We start from the raw sequence: 22,429 nt of genomic DNA, 5'->3' as shown, positions 1-22,429 counted from the left end.
ATACTAAACAAATCAGTGGCAGCAATTTGTACCTCAGCCAGATTATCTCAGCAAGAAAACTGTAAATAAATTATAGCACAAAATACAGGGGTTAGCGATGCAAGACAAGATTACCAGCCCATAACCAGATATAAGTGGATTGGACAAAAAAAAAAATATAATTGGAAGCATGTTGTAAATAGTTCAGTTAATCTGCCTCTGCCAAATGGGCACAGCAAAGGGCAGCAGTAACTGTCACAGACAACCACGCTACACAGGTGCAGAGACAGACAAGATGGAACCCATCTACTTGTTTCCAACTTCTTTCTATGCATTACAAGATTCAGCTTTATCCCAGAAGTGACAAATGGTCACATTTCTTTGCAGCCACACCAAGTGTCAATACAGATGGAGAGAACGGTTATTTATTTCATGGCAAACTGATCCTTTTAAGTCTGATTTCATCTTGGTTTGGAAAATAAGATTTTGGTTAAAAGATAATGAAAAACCAGCTACAAGGAAATGATGTACCTACAGTCTCATACACTGGAAGCCCTGGCATGTCTACCTCAACAACATCACCTGGCAGACACGAGATGAAGAGCTAGGCAGAGAGACAGTGGAAAGCCACATGGTTTTTGACAGTTGCTTGGCTTCTGATGGTATTTTACTTAAATCCGTCACACTAAATTTCATTGCGACAAACCAAAACAGCAGCTGTTGCAGTCAGAAAAATTCTGGGCGTTACTAGTTTAAAACAAAATAGAAACAATACTTTCAAAAACAAACACTGAATGAGAAAAGGTTTTCAAGTATAAGCAGGAATAAGGAACAAGATACTGAGATCATAAACATGTTTAAGAGTTCAAGGAATAGATAGTTCTCACTCTAAAAACTAATAATGAACCGTGATTGGATATCAATTGTTAATTATTGTTTTAGCCATATAACACACTACTGAACTATGAAATTGGGATGCACAGAGTTTTCAGCAGCATTCAAGTATCAAAGACATAACATGAAAATTATTTGTCTATAATGAAACAAAGTTGTATATAATACACAGAAGCTCAGAATGTCTCTTGCCAAATTTTGGAAATGCTGGCTTTTATCCAGAAGCCAAATACCTATTTTACTCTGCATAGGCTGGGAAAAGCATACGTTTCTCCCGAGAACACAGATGTTTGTACGCGACTATTCAGTTGTCCCTGATATTTCAGGTTACATACTTTGTATCCTATTCCTCGTATGGCATCAAACCCTGCAAGAAGGAGGATGTGCAGTTCCTCTGTCCCACAGCAAAGATGCCAAAGTCACAGAATTTAACAATTTGCAAACATTAGGATGATATATAACTGGCAATAGGGTGAAGAGCTTTTTTCATATATTCATTTTAAGTTAACAAAGAAAAAGACCTAGAGATCAAAAAACGGGAATCTTTGAGAATTTATCAGGCTTAAACAAAGCACTCAAATTTGTACGTGGCATACAAATTCTTTAGTGAACAGGCACGGGCCGATGCCCTCTTTACTTTTACAGCCATAATAAGTCTAATGCTGCTGTAACTGCCTTTATTCTGATCTATGAACACAGCAAGAAAACAGCTCACAGAGGCATTCACAGCGCTGTCAGATGATTACATTATTCCAATTTTCTTACTTTCCTTCTAGCCCCTATTCTGCACGAAAGAATTAAAAGGAGAGTGTTTCTAACCCTAGAGAAGAAAAACCTAACCCAAAAGGAGCATGCCATCAAGGTCTAGGGACAAGCAATCAAATAGAAAGCATTCTTCTTATTTGAGAAGTGACTTAGGAATTTTTGTAAATCTCACTGTTTTGGGGCCCACGACCCTCTTTATAGTTCTTGCAGAGGTAAGTTTGGGGCTTACTTATAGCATCACCTCCCTTTAAACCCTACAAACATACAGAAAAGCATACTGAAAGCCACAAATAAATGCACAGTTAATTGGGGGAAGCAGGTTATGTAGGAAAGATTTCTGCATTGGTAGATGGAAACTTGATGGAGAGAAACTCTCTCTGTAAAGTGTTCAGTACTCAGAGAAGTATGTCTGCCAAAAGTCAGCAGAAAACATGCTGGCTTATTACAGGTAAGAAACCTTATCCATGCACAGACACACACACAAGCTCTTTGCACCAGGCAGGTCTATTTGGCAGGGGACAAAAAGAAAGAAGGCAATAAACTTTGCTACATCGCTCAGCCATTCAACCTCTGGGCACAGCAGCCACCTGAAATGAGTTCACATTATTAAATTCAGTGGTTGGTCTGAGCGAGAGGAAAAAAAGGACAGACATAAAAGCAAAGTGAATCTACTGATACTACAGAAAACAACAGACGCAGGGAGAATGAAGACCACTAATATTTATCCTGTTCTCCTGCAACTGGGAGCAAAGATCTCCATATATGAGCCTAACTAATAATACTGATGGTATTTTAACATAGCTATCATCAACCTGTGGGCTATTTCTAAGGGTTAACAAGACGTAGTTATGAAAAGCAAATCTATTGTCAGTCAAGTTACATTCACTTTAGAGGGGCTTGCATTTCTGCTGGAAATATTTTCAGAGTTTGAAAGCACCTCTCCACTGCAGGGTGTCAGCTCCTAGTAAGCAAGCCCAGCAAGCCACCTTCCATCTATGTGTCTCTTCGGGTAACAATGCCTGCTGATAAAACAGTTCTGATACTCAAGAAGGATGGCAGAGAGGAGGAAAAAGAGCTGGGGACCACCTCTCGTCCCATTGTAGTCAATGGGGAAATCCCCACCAACCACATGGCAAGGGTTTTGTTTACCAAGAAACCTGCTGGGGTAAAAATCCAAGGGAAAGGACCAGCATCGACAGCCTCATTAAACAATCCTACAGCATTGCCAAGCAATAAAAGGTTTCAGTATTTGGAGCACCACCAAAGCAAGCACTAAACTCAAATGGAGAGAATGCAACAGAACACATATCACAGCCCCACAGAGACCAGAAGTAGTATAATTGCTCCCTACCCGCAGTTCAGCTGGCAGGGCGCAGTCTGCTAGAAGAGCCAGATCTTCCTGCAGCCGGCAGTTACCTGTGGGCTCAATCGTCAGCACTTTCACACAGGTCCCTGGCTTGGAAGAGACTGGAAGAAGCAAAAAAAAAACAAAAAACAAAACAACAAAAGAGCAGAGATGCCTAAATTCCTCTACAAACATTCTCTCCCATTTAAAGAAAAGACAGACATTCCAGAAAAAGTATTACTGCTGTTCAGCTTTTACCGCAAAACACACGTGATTCTTCTATGTAAACATGCATACAGCACTCCTCAGTACAACTGGTGAGAAGGGCTGGAAGTGGATGCATATATTGCAGTCTCTGCTCCAACCTCCGCTTAATTCCTTGTGCTGGACTATCAACTGTGGCACACAAAATTGCCACAGGTATATTTCAGGCCCAGCTCGCTCTCTGCAATCCGTGTCATCAATTACAGTTGAGGACCATTGATCAGGCTGCCCCTGATCCCTGCAGAAGCCACTCATACGATGCCTTCCCCAGCTGCCACCCCTGCCACTGACAGTGTGACCTAAAGTGAAGCCCATACCAGGAAATATTTAGTTAAAATAAAACTGCTTCCCCGCCTCTCTGCTCTGTCACATGCTCTCATGGGTCCCATCTCAGCTGTGGCATCCTAACTTCACTCCAGGGAACACAAGGATTTATTCTTGTTTAGGTAGTAAGTTCTGTGCACCCAAGCCTGTTCTCTACTTTCTACCTATAGATCCTCAAAGCACAAAGATCCCCAGAACACCTGGACTCCTGAGTGTGCCTGTTCTTTGCAAACATTAAATAAGCATCACTGCCACCAAAGAGATCAAATAAACCATACAGAGACAGCACTTCATTTGCCTTTTTCAGACCTAGTGTGTCTCCCTGTCTTGCCCTACCAGCCTACACAATTAAACAGCCTAATAAAGGGGAAGCAAACTACACAATCATACTTTTGCGGTCTTGCTATGACCAAAGCTGCTGTGGAGCTCATTGAAGCCAACCCTGCCAACTTCAAATGAGCAGCAGCCCAAAGTATGCCCAGCTATTGTATTACAACACCGCTATTTTCAGCTCGGCATGAAAATGGGGTGAAGACTGGAGCATGTAAGATATTCAACAGTCTCTGACACATAGGGAACACGTGAAAAAACATGGAGCATCGCTGGAAAATGCCAGGTTGTGGTGATGAAGGCTTGAGATGCTGTTGGGAGCCAGGGAGATGCAGAGTTAACTCTCAAGGACAAAAGAGTTAAGTGGCCCCACAGCTGAAGCATTCAGAAGAATTTCTGACAGGCATGATTCACCACATTAAGACTCCTCACAGGTGAATCACGCCACCTTGAGACCTCATTTTTCCTGACATTTTGTGCAGCATTACATGAGCTCCATCAGATGACTCCGCTGGGCCGTGGGCAGAACAAGACCACGACGTGCCACAGAAGATGTTCTCCACCCCCTCCTCCACATGACTGCTGCACCCTTCCGATATGCCAGCACTGTACCTCAGATAGGCTGAATATCCCAGAAAGATACTGGGAAGGGAACAATAATTGACCAATACAAGACAGTCAGGTATCAACATTGCTACACATGGAACTACACCAGCAAGGAGACAGGCTGCTCTATCAGCACTAAACGCTACCTTCAGCTAGATGACTTGAGGGTACATAAGCCAAGAGGAGACCTGGCACCAACACAAACAAGACTGAGTGCATTTTCTTAAAAAGCCCTGTCCACTTACAGACCAGCATGAGAGAAGGAAATTTCTCACTGTGCAATTAGAAATTCTTTATGGCAGAGGGAATCATTTATATTTGTGTAATGCCTATTGTAACAGTTGCCAAATCAGTCAGGCTCTGTAAGCGCTAATGGACCCAGCAAGTTTTAAGCAGTAGTCAAGAGAAAGGGTTTCTCTCTTGGGATCTACAAAGCATCTGTGCATTTTCACACTGACATGAAAGAGCAGTGATTTGTCTGAGAAGCAAATCTATCATGAGACATTTCAGACACTGCATCTCTCAAAACCAAAAGCACAGCATCTGGTATCACAAGCAACTCTCTCCTAACAGTAACAACAAAAATCAAAGTGACGGAACAGGAATAAGCTGTTGGCTGCAAGGAAGCAGCAGGGACAATTGCTTTCTTGCGAGATGTAGGAATGAAGGGTTTTTTGAAAACAGCAACATAAAAAATGCAAGTAGCTGCAGGGAATAACCCAACTACATTTGAGAACGGAAGATTTTGTCTTCCTTCCCCATCTAGCTCAGTTGTATAACACTGAACATCACCTACGAATTTATCAGCTGCCTTTGTTTTACACTCAGTATTTCTTTGTAGTCTTTTCTTTCAATTGAGCTAATGCACCACAAAAAATGAGAGCCACAAACCCCCCAAACCTTTCCAAAATGATGCCACACTGATATCTGCCTTGTACATCCTCCTCCCAATGCCATGCCTAGCTAGAACCACAGATTCTGTACATCCAGTGCCTCCACTACAACAGCAAACATCACAAACCTTGCTCTCAAATTTTTCCCCCTAAAACTTGCAGAAATAACTGCAGAACATTTACTGTCAAATATCTCCACTTCTAAAGGAAGGATTACTGCTTAATCTGGACAAACCCTGTCTGAGCTCTTCCAAACACTGCAACAGTTTTTTCTTGTTACAGTCACGATACACACGTGGTGAAAATAAGCAAGCGTTCACACTGAAGTCCTTCTCAGGTGCAACAGAAGGCGCTGGGTCATCCTCTTCAGGGTTTTCCTAAACTACTGTCTGAGCATGCCAAGATACTAAGTGCTTTTGAAATGCTGATTAACTCTAGATAATGAGATTGCAGAGACTGCAATTATCCACTGGTGCTGCACAGGCTTGAGTTTATGTTGTTTCATTAGGCACATTTCAGCTTCATAATCCTGATGCAAGACGTGACCCTGCTCTGCAGACCTGAATCAGATGTCTATTCCACGGAAAGCACTTTGAAAAAGCAGAGATTCTGAATGCACTAGAAGGAACAATAATGCTTCGTCAAGTGCCAGACATGATGTTTTCTAAAATCTTTCCCAATTTTTAACTTATATAATTATTATATATATTAATTTCTGGAGAATCAAGTTTTCCCGGCTTCAACATGAGATCTGATATGAGAAACTACCTTCTAACAGACCTATCAGCAGTTCTGTCTATTCACGTAAATCCATACTGTCATAAAAAAGAATCAAGCCTAGTACTTCTATCAGTGCTTTACACCACCCATTGATTATTTCTTCTGTTAGGCCTTAGAAATGAACAACCGTTCCCTCCCAAAGAACACAGACATTAAATTCTTTGTCTGGTGCCATCCAGGAAGTCTGCATCACATCTCCAAGTGGAACTTCTATCTGAAACTCCCAACCCAACATGAAATGTTACTTCACCATTTTCCACTTTTAAACCCCACCAAGCAGTCAGCTTTTTTGTAGTTTGCAAATTTAAACACTGGAGTTCATGATCCTTAAGCTGCCAGTGACATACTACGCAACAGCTTCGGACAACTATCAAGCTATAATGTCCTCCCACCACCTAATACGAGATTTCAACTTCACGTATTCAGATGGAATGGCCACCTCCAGGGTCTCAGCTAGACCCTGGGAGAAAAAGATAAAAAGGAAAAAATGGGGGGGGGGGGGGGGGGGGGGGGGGGGGCAAGAATAGATGTCCGCATCTCATTGGATTACTCTGATATCAAAAGATGCCACAAGATAATTTTGTTACCTGACTTTCTGAGTAGTTTTTATTTTCTACTCATGGTATTCACCACCACTCCCCTTTTCTACCACTTAAACTGGTATCTTACATTATTTGCAGCAAAAAAACCAAAGAAACGCATTTCTAATCTCTTCAGATGCATGTTTACATTTGTATTTACACAGCTGAGGTAAGACATGATACAGCTTCCATAAGGACTCGCACCCTGGTCTATATGGGAACAGTGGTACCATGGTAAACTTGCACCCCACCACCAGCACACACTTACACATGCCCAAGGGAAGACATACACATGGTAGTATCTTCCATGTGATTTGTAGATAAGGAATTTCTTGAGCCAGGAGTATTGTCTCTATCTGTCAAGCCCTGCAACTTCAGGAGGCTGAATAATCAGAACTCGTAAATCAAGAGAGAAAGGTAGAATAGCTACACCCTTACCTCTTAGATCAACAAAGATGCTCTTGATTTAAAAGCTACAGACTAGATTCTGTTCTCAAACCAAAATTAACTTGACTGAAATAAAGGAGTTAACTCAGCGCATGAAACGCGAGTCAGATGTTTTCAGCCTGAAGGTTTTGTCACCAGGTAATTTTTTTTTTTCCCACTTAATGACTAACACAGCTTTGCCCTACTTGTGCTGTTTTGATTCTTCTTCATGTGTCCATTAGCTTGAACTAAGAAGATGAACGATAAACTCCAACTGTTGGTTTTCATGCAATAAGCTGATGTCATGATTAGATCACAAGCTCTTTGGATAACAAAAAGCCCTTAAATAGAGGATTGCATCATTTAAGGTTTGGCACATACATTTGTTATAAATACACGCATGCTTTCAGAAATACTTTTCTGCTTTTAAGAAAGTGTTATGTCTCACTCTGCATCCATTTCAGGCCAATTATCAAACATTTTACTTTGGTTAGGGGTCAGATAAATGCAGAAAAGGACTTTTAATTGGACATATTTTACTTCCCCACGGATTTAAACAAGCTCTCTGCTGAAAGGCAATTCCAAATATACCCCACAGTCCTCCAGCGAATGTCTGGCAACCACAGCAAAATCCTGCTGCCATGGCTGCTCTACTATAACGAAAACATTCAAAATAAATTATAAACATGCATGGGTCAGAAACCACTACAGCTGCCCTACAGAGAGCCCATGACTGAAAACTCATGCAAACAGGGGAATTCCACAACAGAATCATTTTCTGGAAGTCCCAAGGGTATAATCAAATATCGGTCATCACACTTTCCTCTTTCTCCCTGAAACAGCACATAGGCACAGCAGAGAAAACAGCAAGTAAAATGCTTACCAAATTCATAGACTTTTTTACATTTGGTCTCCAAATCATCTATGAGGTCCTGCAGCCGACACTGCTTGGCTAGCCTCTTGCAATCATTTACATATTCTACGTCGATATCAAGACGACCTGCCAAGAAGAAATGCAGACTGCTCTTTTAATACATACCACTTAATGGTAAAAATATCAAAAATTAAGCCCTGAAGACTTGATGGCACAAAAATTCAGTAGACACACTTCCTCACTTTTTAGCATCCAGTTACAACTCAGTCCAAGAAGCTAAGACTTGGTAGCCCACGACCCACCACTTCCATGAATCTCCCTTTGGCATCTAATTCACATTCCTACTTTCCAGTGCCTACCCTAATAGCTTCATTCAAGAGGCGAAAGACTGAACAGGCTTACACAAAATTCCCCTCAGAAAAGGAAAAATAGCAGGGCAACAGCAGCATGCCTGATGGCCACCACTGGCTACCTGGCTCTGGGTAAGAAAAGATTTTAGGCTCACAAGCTGTCAGCCCAGAATCTTTTAACATCACTGAAAGCATGGCAAGGAGTTTCTGAAAACACTGGAGTGGGGAAGGAGAGCCTCGAAGATAAATTACTTTCTGGCACCACCTCCTGGCCTAAAACAGTTCAGCACTTAGCATGCCTCCAATATACAATTTGGCATTTTCACAGAAGGTTTAGGATCAACTTCTGTTCAGAAAAAAATAATACAAAGTAGTCAAAGCATTCAGCGCACACTACTCAGTCTGCCAGACTGAAGGTGACCTGTGGGGAAACCTGGCTTTTCATCACCTCAGGGGATTTCTACCCCAGACAACAGATTTACCTTCCTAAAGGTAAAAATACTTTCTCCACATCCATCCAACCAATCAACCTTTTTTTTAAAATTGGCTGTATAGTTATTGGCAGGACAACAACTGGCAAAAGGTACAAAAAACTTGGAAGAGCTGGGGATCGCTCACATTCTCCCGTTCCGCCAGCAGAGAGGATGTGTTGGCAACTCATGCATCCAAACACGGCTGCCTGCAAGCCTGTGCCACCCAAACAGTGCTATGGCAGAGGCACAGACAGCTGCCCACCAGATGTGGATCCATACACTAGACAGTAAGTCACTTACCTGTGTATAGATATTGCAGAAGAGAGCCAAAGGCTGCTGGATTAATCTAAAATAAAACATGAGAAAGTTACCTTTAGAATTCCCAGAAACTTAATAACAAACTTAAAACTTGCCTGGATACAAACACGATCCCCGATAAGTCAAAAAAAACCCCACCACTCAATAGCAGCTCACACACTGCACCTAACTTTCCGCTCCTTGCATAACTAACGCTGCCACTCCACCTGGCTTACACAGCTCTATCAACAGGTGGTACTAATTCATGTGCCTACGGGGACAGGACCTGACTAACGGAGGTGCTCCAAAGACACAGCTGTAATACAGGCTCTGTAAAATCCAGTCTTCCAGTGGTTGCAAACATTTCCAACTCTTCTTAATTTGAGAGGAAAGACGTGTTCTTGTACAAAGAGAAAAGAGAGACATTAAGCAATGTCCTGTGAAACTGGAAGTATGTCACAAGAGGTTTTGCACAGCCACAATCAAGCTGTAGAAACGCATGCCAGAGTATTGGTGATTAATGGATGGAATGCACTTATGGCCTATTTAGTTCTTGCTGCAAAGGCAACAAAAAGGACTCAATTAGTGCCAATTATGGAGGTGATGTCTTCACCACAGACCACCTGTCCACCAGGAATTAGACAGACTCAACTTATCCCACAGAGGAATCACGACGCAGCTGGCAGATGGGAACCTGCTGCTGCCATTAATTCAGATACGTTTGAGCCCACAGCAGAGGGAACAAAGGGTAAGTACACGGTCTACAGCCTTTTGTTATCTGAGTAAGATGCTATTTTTCTGCATAAAATGCCTCCACAAGCCCATCCCCTTGACTAAGGTTATTCTGAGCTCCAGAAGCTATTCACTGTGGAAGTTAACCCTCAAACTGTCCTTCCTACTCACTTTTCTCACCCAGTCGAAACACGGGGGGAAAAAAAAGAAAAAAAAAAAAAAAAAAAGAAAGAGCTGAGCTGGACGCATAGCCTTGCTCACCAGTGGATGCTTCAACACGATCATGTTCTTCCCCTTCCATTTGGTCTCAAACATTTCCGCAAAGTAGGCGCTGCGAGCGCTGAGAATGCAGCGGTGGGCACAGAAGGATTTGCCATGGACAATGAAAACTATGTCGCTTTGGTAACCCTGCTCCAGCAACCTGTAAGGAACAAAGAGAGGGGAAATTCATTGCAGAATGAGAAAGGAAAGAATTGAGTAAAGCTAGTGGGGGACATGGTACAATTAGGTCTAAATGAACAAATACCTCTGGACATTGCAGTCTCTCCCTGCCCAGTCAGAAGGCCAGCACGGGGGCTGGTACTTCACATACTAGACTGGGATCTCTCACTCCCTCCAATGACTCAAAGAAGTTTCCTTAGTGCAAGAGGGAGGCTGGAGAATGAAACCTTCCTGCCTCAGGTGAACACCTGAACACACAGAACAGATTTTAAAGTGGAACTAGTTGCGCCCAAACACGTCTCTAAAGGTTAATCCTGGTTTTAAATTGTCATTGAGAAAAAGCCCTGCAGAAGCACACACTTTCAAAAATAATTACCCCACTACAAAGTAAGATGCAACTTCCCTGCTCTTCAGGCACTGCCAGTATGCACACTTTAACTGTGCAGCAAATAGGACAGGGCTTGACGTCACCCACCCTCAGAAGAAGGAAGGATGTTACAGGCAAGAAATACAGACAATTACCACATCAGAGATGAAGCCTTGTTTATCACTGCACGCCCATACCCTCATTATTTAAAAAGGTAAAAAACAAGATAGCTAAGTCCAGAGTTTACAGCAACCATCACCAGTGCTTCCTAATGCCCATCACCCCTTGTGTATATATCCTCACAAACATCTCCAAGAGGTCAAATGAGGCAGACATCAGGCATCATACTCCTTCTAGAGCAGGACTGGTGCACAGAAAGGTGTGGGGTCACACAAGGAGATGATGACAGAGCAGGGTCTTGAATGCTGATCTCCATCTCCTGCCACTAGAACATCCCTCCTACTAGTGTCTAGCCCAAAACAAAATGGAAGCAGTTAGGTGTTTATTTTTTGCACCCCTACTGTTGCCCTTTGTATCAATTTTAACACAAGGTCTGTTTGGAATGAGAAGCAGAAAACAGCACCTTTTAGTTTTCATGTGAGCTCAACCCTGCGTCATCTGAGCCACAAACTCCGCAGGGGAGTAACAAATCGCCCTGCAAAATTCTACTTCCCTGAAAGGCAGAACCTGATTTTACTCAAATGAGTTTACTCCCTCCCCTCTCTCCCCACAGCTTCAGAAATTAGGACTCTGTAGTAGTGGGAAGATTGTCAGATATTTCTAGGACTTATTTGCTCTCCAAATTTGAAGATACAGGTGCTGAAACCTTGTTGGTTTGGTTTTAAGTCAGTCCAATGGGAGAAAAAAAAAACAACAAAAAGAGAAAACCCTCCAAAAAACCACCAACACCAAGTCTCTGTAATAACATCAGAACCACCAGGATAGAAAAACAGCACGATGATGACTGACACTATTCCTTTACTCCTAGAGCAAGTGAGGCTTCTCTTCAGACTCTAGGCTAAGACTACAAATTGTCACAGGCAACTTTCAGAAACACCTTAAAATTAACACATTTTAACGAACAAAAGAAAAAACTGAGCACTGTCCCTGTAAGTCAGTTTGAGGCTTCTTAAGGTGCTCTGTCTCAGAAATGAAATACCTATTATCGCTGCTAGAAACCTCAGCTCGCAGGCTATAGCACTTCATGCCTGAAAATTAATTTCAGTTGACATATTACCCTAAATTGCTGACGCAGTTTTAGTGATCTGATTTTGGTTTGACAGTCAAGGATGACAGCCTAACGCTTCCGCATTATAAAGCCCAGCTTTCTGTTGGCTCTGGAGTCTGTACCCAAGTCACTGGAGGTTATACTTTAAATGCACACATACCTGGAAGTCATCCCTTAGGGCACAAAGGAACATCCCTTAGGAAGCTCCACAAGCCCAGGAATAAGGTAAGGGCAGATGTGAAAGGCAACTGATCCAGTATCCTAACAGAGAGCTTGAATATCCAGGTTAACAGCTACGGAAAGAACAGAACGCGTTGCACACAGAGCTGCCTCATCTGCTTACCGCTGCAGGAAGACATCATAGTAGTCTCTCTTCATGCACTTTGCCGTGATCTGTTTGTACTCCTTCAGCAGACGTCGGATGGCATCACTCAAAGCTCCATACAAACAACGCTCCCCATCAAAAGTGTTTGCCTCACATTTTGCTCCTGCAAAATGATCACAGGTACATGGCAGCAAGCAGAATTAAATCTTTCTCAATAGTTCCCGCATGGCTGCTGAATGAGTATGACTTCTGGCTGGTGACATGTTTCACTGCGATTCCCTACGCTACTGAGCATATTTACAAAAACTAAGCTCCCGTTATATGTGTATAAACTAAAGCTGTTCTCCCACTGCAAAATCCCTTCCTGAAGCAGCAATGACTCATTTAAACTGACCCTGGTAATAAGACTCTCAGCATGGCTCCAGCAATATTCTGGGAAGAATCTCACTGTACAAAGACTGCAATCACTTATTAGACTTCTAAGAGCGCTTTCTAGAAAGCATTTCTGCCTTGCACAAAGCAAGGGATGTCTCTTTAGGTTGGACTCTGCTAGAGATTTGGAGGGCACTTGTATTCTGTTATTTTACAATTATACAAGTGGTTGATTAAGATGCTCTAAATGCAGTGGAAGACACAAAGCTTTTGAAATGTGACTCTGCACTCCGATTCCTCTGCCAGAACACAGAACATCACCACTACCTAAAGGAATACGGGTGCTGGGAACCAAATGGGCAGGCACTTTGCCTGGAAAGTTTGTCTTGCTTTGTCTGAGATTAGTAAAAGCCCTTGCATTTCACCTTTAAGTCTCGACTACAAAGCAAGGCTATCAGAGGAGTACAAGAATACTTTACACAGACAATTCTTCAGATGAAGTACAATTCTTACATTGGCACACTTGCAACAGCAATGCACCCTCACAACATCAGTTGTGATTTCAGAAAGTCATGCTGCCTCAAATCATTACAAAAAACTTCCCTGTAGCAAACTCAAGCAGCAAATGGCCTGCATAAGGGACCATGAAATTGTGTCCAGGGCTTCCACTGCGGCCTGAGATTGCTAATTAGATGGGTGGTTGTAACAGAAGAAGTTTCCACAGGGGACAGCTAGAAGGATATACAATCCCTACAGACCAGTATGGAGAAAGATACTGCACCCATAACCAGCACACTTTTGCTCACCGTTGGCTAGAAGATAGCGTACAAGCTCCTCATGTCCACAGAGGCAGGCATAATACCTGAAAATAACAAGAGAAAGAAAATTAGGGATATGGTAGGAAGCAAAATTCAGTGTCTGGGTGCACCACAGCATGCACACCTCAGTGCTGAGACATCCCTGCTAAGCTTAGAAGATGACTCCTGATAGGAGTGAGGAATTGCTACTGAACAGCATAAAGCCTGACCCCAGCAATAGACTAAGCGGGATCTGTTCCCAGCACTCCTAGGCACTGCTGTCCTGCAAGGAGATCTCAAGGTCCCAGTCTGGGTTCAATATCTTCTGTTGCACCACCAGCTGCCAAATCCATCCTCGTTTCAATAGAGTTCATTTCACGGCCACTCAGCAAATCCACTGAACTCTCAAAAACACTCCTTGCTCTTTCTGTCATCAGCCTGAGCGCTGCTTGCTATGATAACAGGGGAACAGCACCCACATCGGACGTACAGCAAATCCACCCCTCCATCCTACTTACAGTGAAGTTTGTTTCCCCTTTCACAGTCTAAGGCTTTCATGATTCTCTTTCACAAGGATCACAAACTGTCCTACACATTAGGAGAATTCTGTAACATGCACTGCAGCCAGCAAATGTTATTCTACCTTTACTTTGGGAAGTCATTGTGTATTCTAAATATAATGCAGATGTCTAAATGCATTTTTGACATGGGTATGTGAGGAGGTAAAAAGGTCACGCTACCCTCCTCGGCATGGGGATTCCTCAGTACCTACTGCGTGTTCACAGCCTTGCCAGACAGACTGTGATGGCCAAGCCTTCACCTGAAAAGACCTGCTAGAATGCCATAGACTTTGAGGCGGGAAAAAGCCTAACCAAGGCCAAGAGCAGACTGTTCAATTAAGGTAATTTGGTCACAAAATTAACCACCCTTCTGAGCATTACTACAGCAAGCATCAGTCAGATGAGGAGACAAAGCCATATTTAACACAGCACCCGCTGAGAAGAGAAGCACAAATATGTAGCCAAATCTCCCAAAAAGCTGAACCTGAGATGTTTCGTAATGATGCTCCTAGCAGCTGATGCAGAGGGAGCAAAAGAGCTCTGAAAGCCCTCCCCTCCCACCCAGCCAGCGCTCTAGGCTGCAGGACTCACAGAGGTGTACTGTCCCATTTATCACGGACATTAATTTCCACATCTCGCTGTTCAAGAAGGTATCTGGAAGAAAAGGGAGAGCAAAGTTATAACTTCATGCAGCTACTAAGTCAGTCACATTCTCCTCTTTCAAAAGACCTAACTGTGAGTTTCTACAGTAACTTCCTAAGGCATGACAGGGCGTTGCATTTGACTTGGGGAGCTGTCAGCTATGGCTGAAGGGGCATCAGTGAAATCCTCAACCCAAAGAATGGCATTCTGCAGCAATAGCTTCCTTCAGTCTTAAGTGGAGCACAGAGGGAAAGATGAGACTCAAACCCACCCCCTGCTGACCCCCAACAGGGCAGCAATCAAAAAGAAGCCTGAGCACTTCAGCAGTTCCTTCACATTCTCCAACAATGCCACAGCCTGGATGCTTATGAATAAGTGGTCAAATTTACAAGGCCAAGGCCAGACACCCATCCTCTTTGAGGCTTCTCTTCCCACAAGTGTCATTCCAGATTGCTCTTAATTTCTGCCACTTCCTTGTCCTGCACATTTAGGCTGTATCAAACACTGCCAATGCTCCCTCTTTGGCACCTCTAGAAGCCAGCCTTTGCCTTGCACACAAATCTCCTCACACAGCCTGGCTCATGTCATAGCCTATCCCCAACTACTGCAACAACCATCTCTCCTAATCACGTGTAAAAGTCCCTCTCAAGCCTTCACAAAGATTCTCACGTTGCTTTTTTACCTCATCCACCACATCAGTCCTCCCTTTCACTTCCTATCACTCACATGTCTTTCCCGTCTCAAACTTCAGGCTCCTTTGACCGCATTCAAAATCCCAAGCAACTCAGCTCGTTTCTACTCAGTTCCATGTGATCAATTTATCCCCTCTGCTTTGACAGCATCCCCACACCAACTATTTCTCCACTATTGCTTCTATGCTGGTCATCTTAAGCCTCTGCAAGGCCACCTGCAGGGCCCCTCCTTCTACGTTAAACCTGCAATATACTGCTTGCAGTGAATTAACCTAACATGAACACACAACTGGTAACAAGGTTTCCCAGACCTCCTCTCTCTGCCTATTTATCCCTCATTAGCAAGCACCTTGGAACAGAGAGGCTCCTCTGATTATCTGGGAAGATCTGCATGTTGGGAGCTGGAAGAATCAAGTAGGATCAAAAGGTGAAGAACAGTCTTAAGAGTCAAACCACGAGATGCACCAGAAGAGTCTGTTGTAGGCGCTGGGTCTTTGCATTACAACATCCACTCATGGTGCAGATGAGCCCGTCTGATTGCTGACCTGACTCACTGCAGCGAAGCCACACTGCTCCAGCAGGAGCAAGGAGACCTGACCTAACATTTTGGAGCCTGGTATTTCTCAGAGATACTACCCCAGTCTACAGCACAAGGTGTCTAAATAATGCCACGTTTACTTCCCAGAAATCTAGCTTCCTGCCGATGCAAACACAGTTTCCAACGGTAGAGAAAGAGCAGCTGAAAAGGCTTTTGCAAGGACACGGCCACAGGCAGCGTCCATGCTGATCAAGTACACCATATCTGCCTGGCGTTCAGGTGCCTGAACTGTAAGAAAACAGGCAAACCTCATACAAGCCTAAGAACACTAACAAACACGCAGTGTACGCACAACCCCTCGGCAGAAAGCAGGGCGCGTATATTTCTGTTTCCCAGCCCAGGCCCCTCCCGGCCCGGCGGCTGCCCAGGGACACTGGGGGCCGCCACAGACCCGCGGCCAGGGCAGGGCCAGGGGCGGCCGTAAGGCGGCACGGCGAGGCCGGGCTGCCCCGCCAGGCCCGTCCCGCTTCCCCGGGCGCCTGAGGCAGCCGCTCATGGGGGGACGCCGGGAGCCCGCCCCGGTCCCGGCCGCTCGGCCCCAGCCCGCCTCACCGCACGCGGCTCACGTCCCCCTTCTTGCAGCTGGTGAACAGGTCGCTGGTGTCCATGGCCGGGGCAGGCCGCGGGGCGGCGGCGCCGCATTGACGCGGAGAGCGGTGGGCAGCCGCAACGGACCGGGCCGGGCCGGGCCGAGCCGAGGAAGGGGCCGGAGGGGCAGCGCCGGCCGGACGGAAGCGGCGGCGGATGTAAACACGGGGGCGGGCGGGGCGGCGGCGGCGGAGCGGCCCCGCGGCTGAGCTGGCCCAGCGCCGCGCCCGCAGCGCCCCAGGCGGCTCGGAGGAGCAACTGCCCGCTGGAGACACGGGTGGGGCGGGGCGGGGCGGGCTGCTCCAGGACACGCGTGGGATGGGGGTGCTGCTGCTCCGCGACACGTGAAAGGGGAGGGGGGGCGGTCTGTTCTAGAACAAGTATAGGGGGGGGCCCCAGTCCAGAACGTGGAGGGGGCCTGGGACACGTGGCAGCAGGGTGCCAGACCACACGTGGGATGGCAGGGAGCTGGCTGGGGACACCTGCTCGGGGCCACACGTGGCACAGAGGTGCACACACATGCAGGGGCTCTGCTCTGCAAGAGGCTCATGCTAAGGCACCTTGGCAGGGAAGAGGGTCCCTGGGCTGGCCCTGCGAGGACAGGGCAAGGGACAACCCACAGACTAGGATCGTCACCCCACACCAAGAGCCAGTTCCCACATCCCGGGCACCCGGCCTGGCTCAGGGCTCCCACAGCAGCCTGCCATTCGAGGACTAAGGAGGGCCCTGTGGGGCTGGGGGTGAGGACCCTGGCCCACACCGTGTGACCAGATGCACCCAAGCAAAGCACTGCACAGGTCGGTGTTCAGACACCCAGGAGGTGCGTTTTATTGCAAAGAAAACAAAACCACAACCCTGTCGCTTCCAGGGCCAGACGCGAGTGTTTCTAAGTGTTCTCCGGCAGCAATCCCAAGCAGTGGCCAGGGCTGGCAGACAGTTTAGGTCCAGCAGGAATGAGGGTGTTGAGAAGAACGGCTGGGAGCCTGGCTGGGAGCAGAGCTGGGCCCACGAGGCTCTCATGAGCCAGCACGGATGAAGGTGCTTGTCGTCTCTGTCTGAGCTGCCCCCAAACCCTCTGTGAAGGAAAGAGGTGCTTCTGCGTGGCTGCAAAGGCGGACGGGAACAGACTCCCTGCTGATGGCAGTGGTTGCAGTGGGATCCTGCTGCGATGCTCTAAGGTCATACTGCAATAATCCACACTGTAACATATCCATCTCACACTGCATCCTTTGCCTGGAGGGATCCTCAAGATGGGATCTTGAACTGTATTCTCAACCTGCATTACATACTCCACAGCATAGGTACTGGGGTCACTTCTCATTGTTCCTTTACACCCTACATACCATGAGGCAGTCTGCAGGACGCAAAGTCCTAGCGCCCATCGGACTCCATATTATGGACAATTTTCCAGACATCTGGGCAACATCTCAGAGTAATATGCAGCTTGGCTATCCCAGACCACATCTGGCCACCATCCCACAGAGACAGACAGCCACTCTGATCTTGGCTGTGCACCCAGCCAACACCATTGCCAGCATTCCCTGGGGCACAAAGCTCTTCACACCTGCACCTGATTCTCTCTCTGAAGAAACACCTCCATTTCAAGCCAGAGCCTCTGCTTTCTGGCTGTGCTGCCCGAGAGGAGAGGGTGCAAGCGGAGGAGAAAGTGGGGAGATGGAGCTGAAACCCGGTATTGCTACCCAGAGTCTCCAGGGGATGTCCCATCTCATTGCTCTGCAGATGGGGATGTCCTCATACAAACCACCCCTTATGTGCCAGGTGCAAGCGCCCCTGCTCACAGGCGAGTCCAGCAAACCCCTCGTGAATGAAGCAGGTGACCGTCCTAGGCAAGTCAAAGGAAACAAACACCCACAGCTAAGAGTGGGGAAAAGTCCTTTCTCTTTTCTGATTTTTATGTTTCGTCTTCAACTTCCAGCAGCCAGCAGGTGTCAGTGCGATCAAACGTTTGGACGATGGGCACTGAAGTCCCAATAGGTGGAAAACAGTTTTCCACGAATTATTTTGTCTCCTGCATCTGCTCTGTCGCCTGGGAAGTCCAGGTCTGGCCACCGCTCTGAGAAGTCCAGCTTTGACAGTTTTTCTTAAAAAGAAGTTTAACTACATTAAGGTGATAGAAAAGCTTCCTGTTACAAATGCTAAGACAAAGTTTCTCTTCCTCTTTAAACCCCCTCTGTGCAGAGCTAGAAACCCAAGCACTGAACAGAGCTAAGTGGGCTGTCAGCAGCCTCTGCAGTGCTCCCCAGCCTGCAGGTCCTGTCTCTGCAAGGCTGGCGGGAGAGGGACAACAGTGCAATCGACTTAACAAGATCAGCCTAGTGCAAAAAAACCGATACAGAGAAAACCCAAATGGTAAAGGTATAAAAAGTATCACCAGACTAAAATGAAAGGCTATTAATCAGTGGATTTCTGGAGCTAAACAGATCATACAGCCAGGTGCACGCTGTCAGAGACAGCCAAAAGATTGTTCTCAGCCTTGTGACAGCCACCCTTAGACAATAAGATCGCCTGGATGCTCCGGATGCAGGAGAGACCTTGGTTTCTTTAAAGTTTGAAGACTCTACACCAGATCAGGAGGTGCTGAACCCAGCCAGCAGCATTGCTTTATCAGCACCTTGTTGCTTCTCTGAATTAGTCAAGTGGAAAGAGGACAGGGCAGCAAAGCAGCTCCTAGCAATGACGTGCACCAAGGAAGTGCTTTGGGGGTGAACTGATTCACATTGGATTGGTGGTGTTATCTTTTTAATAGCCACTGGGCATTAAAAACATATTTAATGAGGATTATTGGACTTAGAAACATTTATACAGTGAAACTGCCTAAAGGCCACAGCCATGCCAGGCCCTGTTATGCTAAGTGCTTATACAAACTCAAATTTTAACTCCATGCTTTAACTTACCATATTGTAACAACAACTTGCATTTAATCCTGTGAGCCCCAAAGTGCCATCAACACAGCCACTGAACTTGTGCAGTTTCACCACACAGACCCATCAAACTCAGCAGGAGCCATCAGCGAGGGGTGATCAGAGAAGGGCCACATGTGGCTGTCCACGTACATGGACTGGTCCCCATTATCAACTGCTGGGGCAGGAAAGGGAACTCCTCTGAGCATCTCTGCAACCCTACCAAGATACAAAAGGAGCTGACGACCACCACCTCCTACAAAACACAGGGAAAGGTATGGAGGCAGGATAAAAAGACTGAAAACCAGAATCTGGATAGGAAACCAAAGGCTATCACCTTCCTTGAATCCCTAATAGACTGATATCACGTGGTCCTACATCAAGGCGATCTGTGATTCAGTCTGTATGCAAAGCGCTATGCAAAATGAAACAACAGACTCCTGTACCTTGACTTCAGGCACTCACATCAGGGATGAACATGCTAAAAATATCTATACATACAGGGATAGTTTTACAGGCTCAGCATCAGGCTGCACATCTGGGGTCCTTCTGTACAAAGGTTCCCTTAAAGACCAAATGTGAAGCTGCATCTTGCAGTAAGCAAGCATGCAGGTCACCGTAACAGAGAGGAATACGGCACTGTTGCCTCTGACCGAAGCAAGTCCCTCAATCCCTCGATGACAGAAGAAACAAATGTTCTGGGATTTCAGGCTTGACGGTACTGAGTCTCCGTTTAGGTAGGGCTCAGAGAACAATTATGCATATTCACGTGCCTTTTATCACGTGTCTTCAGGGAGCTGAAGCCTCAAAGTTGCCTGAGGCATGCCTGAGAAACGTTCATTAGGGAGCTCTTAGATCTGATTCTCATCTCATCAGAACTGGCTTTTACACTTGCTTAAATGCAGTGATTTTAAAGATGTTACCCTGATTTACACCTGTGGGACATTAAAGATTCCCCTCCCCCTCCAGGCAGGATGCTGAAAAGGAAACAAAAGGACCAGAAATTTACCTGTTTCCGAGTTTTTACTTTTCTCCCTGTTTAAAAAGTCTCACATAATCTTTACATTGACCTCAAAAAGACCAACTGAAACCAAACTATGCTGGAAAACAGGAGTGGAGAAGGCCTGCCAGTCTAAAACTGAGACTTGGACAAGGGAGATTTTGCTGCTGACTTCACAGGCTGTTGCGTGGAAGAGGCATGTGAATGTCCTTTTTGAGCAACTCTCCAACCTAAAGCAAATTTCCAGCTAAGATGCTGCACCATGGCACTGAATTCTCTGCAATCAGTCAAGCAAGGGTAAAGTGCTCAAAATTTGCAAACTCAGCTTGGAGCTGTGGAGCTGAAAAAGGGAATGGGGCTGTTTGTGGTGCAACGGGGGAAATGAGATGACAGTGGGGTATTTTCCCCAATGTAAACATCAGCCCATCTAATTAGCAGCTGAATGCTAGAGCACTAGAAAACCTCTTAATTAGCAGCTGAATGCTAGAGCACTAGAAAACCTCTTTTCACATGTGGAATGGAAACTCAGCCCAGGACATCGACTGAGTCTTGGCTCCCCTCCATGCAGAATGCACAGGTTTTACTGCACCTGCAGGGACTGAATGTGATCTCAAGGTCAGGATCTGGCTGCCATAACTCCAGCTGGACTCCTGAAGTGAATTTACCCCCCAAAGCTGGGTTTTTGGTGGCAGGCTTAGCCTCACCACCTTGCTTCTCAAGCCTAGCTACTCTCAGCCACTACCAGAGAGCTACAGTAAGTGCATTTAAAGGTGATGAAAGCATTGGTGCTACTGATAGGAACACACACACACAGACCTACAAACCCACCCCTCCCGCTTCCCTCTTCAGTGATCCTCCTGGCTCCAAGCCTCAGATGCAACCTCAGAACTTCTACTGGGAAAACTTGCCCAAAGACTTGACCTGTTCCAAGCCTTTAAGAAGTTCCTGAGAAGCCACCTGATCCTGTGGTCCATCAGTCAAGATAGGAGAGACACAAGTGTATTTAAGGGGGTGGTTCCCTCCCTTGTTTTTCTAAAGATGTGTGTCTTCCTCAAACACATCTACATCCTCGCTCGCCTGCTTATTGATCAGGACATCCCAGCTGTCAGGGCCATTGATGGTGTTTCCACCGTTCACGCTTGGCTTCTTCTCCTGCATTTCTGACTGGCTGTCGCTGGCCACATCCAAGGTGGGGTTGTCATGGCAGCCGTTCTCAACAAAGCGCAGCTCCTCGCCGTGTGACTGCAAAGGACAAGAGGAACACAAACGGAGACAAAAGAGACAGGTCTCAACGCTGCTGAGAAGCACAAGCAGACGAGGCTATGAGGGTCACCGAGGACTTTGCAAGGTCAGGGGGAAAAGATAAATCTACTCCTAGCCCAGCCCTCACAGTGGAATGAGCTGTCCTGAGCACATCAAGGCACAGGTATGCATCTCTCTTACGCCTGAATGGGCTTCCTTGCTGCTCCAGTAGTGTATCCAGCGATGTCCCATAGGTGGACAGGGGAAAGCAATCTCCCTCTTAACTTTCCAGTCCCCTCCATCCCAAGGGCTAAGAGTCTAGCCACCTTCTCCACCTGTCCAGTACTCACCATGTTCTTCATCTTGGGCAGGCGTCTCTGCCAGCAGTTGTATATGAGTCCCAATACAATGATGATGGCACAGATGGAGCCAATGATCACCAGTACAACAAAGAGTTTCCCATAATCACTGCGTGTCTGGTTGGGGTGCGACTGGCAGCTTGTGGTCGTTGAGTAGTTCTGGATGCCAATCTGCAAGGAAGCAAGGAGTACACTAAATCCCCTGGCCTGCAGCCTGGTGGGATCCTGTTCAGACTTTCCAGGGTCCAAGGACAGGACAGAATAACTAAAAGCCACGGCTGGGGAGTCAGGATGTATGCTGTCTTACATGACTAGAAGGTGCATAACTAAATACAAAACCACCTTGCACAAAAGCTAACAAGTCAGCAAGTGACAGCAGGCACA

The 22,429-nt window shown here is 46.0% G+C and overlaps 2 protein-coding genes across 3 annotated transcripts in view; both read right to left on the bottom strand.

Moving 5' to 3' along the window:
- The window catches only part of ABTB1 (ankyrin repeat and BTB domain containing 1), a 28,578-nt gene extending 11,887 nt beyond the window's left edge, over positions 1-16,691 (bottom strand). The window contains exons 1-8 of one of the 2 annotated variants that reach the window (XM_055804589.1): positions 16,488-16,691; positions 14,595-14,657; positions 13,453-13,508; positions 12,293-12,437; positions 10,175-10,334; positions 9,185-9,230; positions 8,071-8,187; positions 2,990-3,105 (exon numbers count right to left, since the gene is read on the bottom strand). In XM_055804589.1, the coding sequence (XP_055660564.1) occupies positions 2,990-3,105; positions 8,071-8,187; positions 9,185-9,230; positions 10,175-10,334; positions 12,293-12,437; positions 13,453-13,508; positions 14,595-14,657; positions 16,488-16,543 (759 nt within the window). In that variant the 5' untranslated portion in view covers positions 16,544-16,691. Of the gene's footprint in view, positions 1-2,989; positions 3,106-8,070; positions 8,188-9,184; positions 9,231-10,174; positions 10,335-10,439; positions 10,911-12,292; positions 12,438-13,452; positions 13,509-14,594; positions 14,658-16,487 lie in introns of those variants that run through there. The other variant, XM_055804590.1, reaches the window with a different exon arrangement.
- A 630-nt stretch (positions 16,692-17,321) lies between these two features.
- The window catches only part of PODXL2 (podocalyxin like 2), a 33,609-nt gene continuing 28,501 nt past the window's right edge, over positions 17,322-22,429 (bottom strand). Inside the window, exons 7-8 of the mRNA XM_055806663.1 lie at positions 22,037-22,216; positions 17,322-21,686 (exon numbers count right to left, since the gene is read on the bottom strand). Of these exons, the coding sequence (XP_055662638.1) occupies positions 21,477-21,686; positions 22,037-22,216 (390 nt within the window). The 3' untranslated portion in view covers positions 17,322-21,476. The remainder of the gene's footprint in view (positions 21,687-22,036; positions 22,217-22,429) is intronic.

The sequence above is a fragment of the Falco peregrinus genome, chromosome 5 (genome assembly GCF_023634155.1).
Source record: "Falco peregrinus isolate bFalPer1 chromosome 5, bFalPer1.pri, whole genome shotgun sequence".
Classification (NCBI taxonomy): Eukaryota; Metazoa; Chordata; class Aves; order Falconiformes; family Falconidae; genus Falco; species Falco peregrinus.
This window is presented reverse-complemented; position numbering and strand designations above follow the sequence as displayed.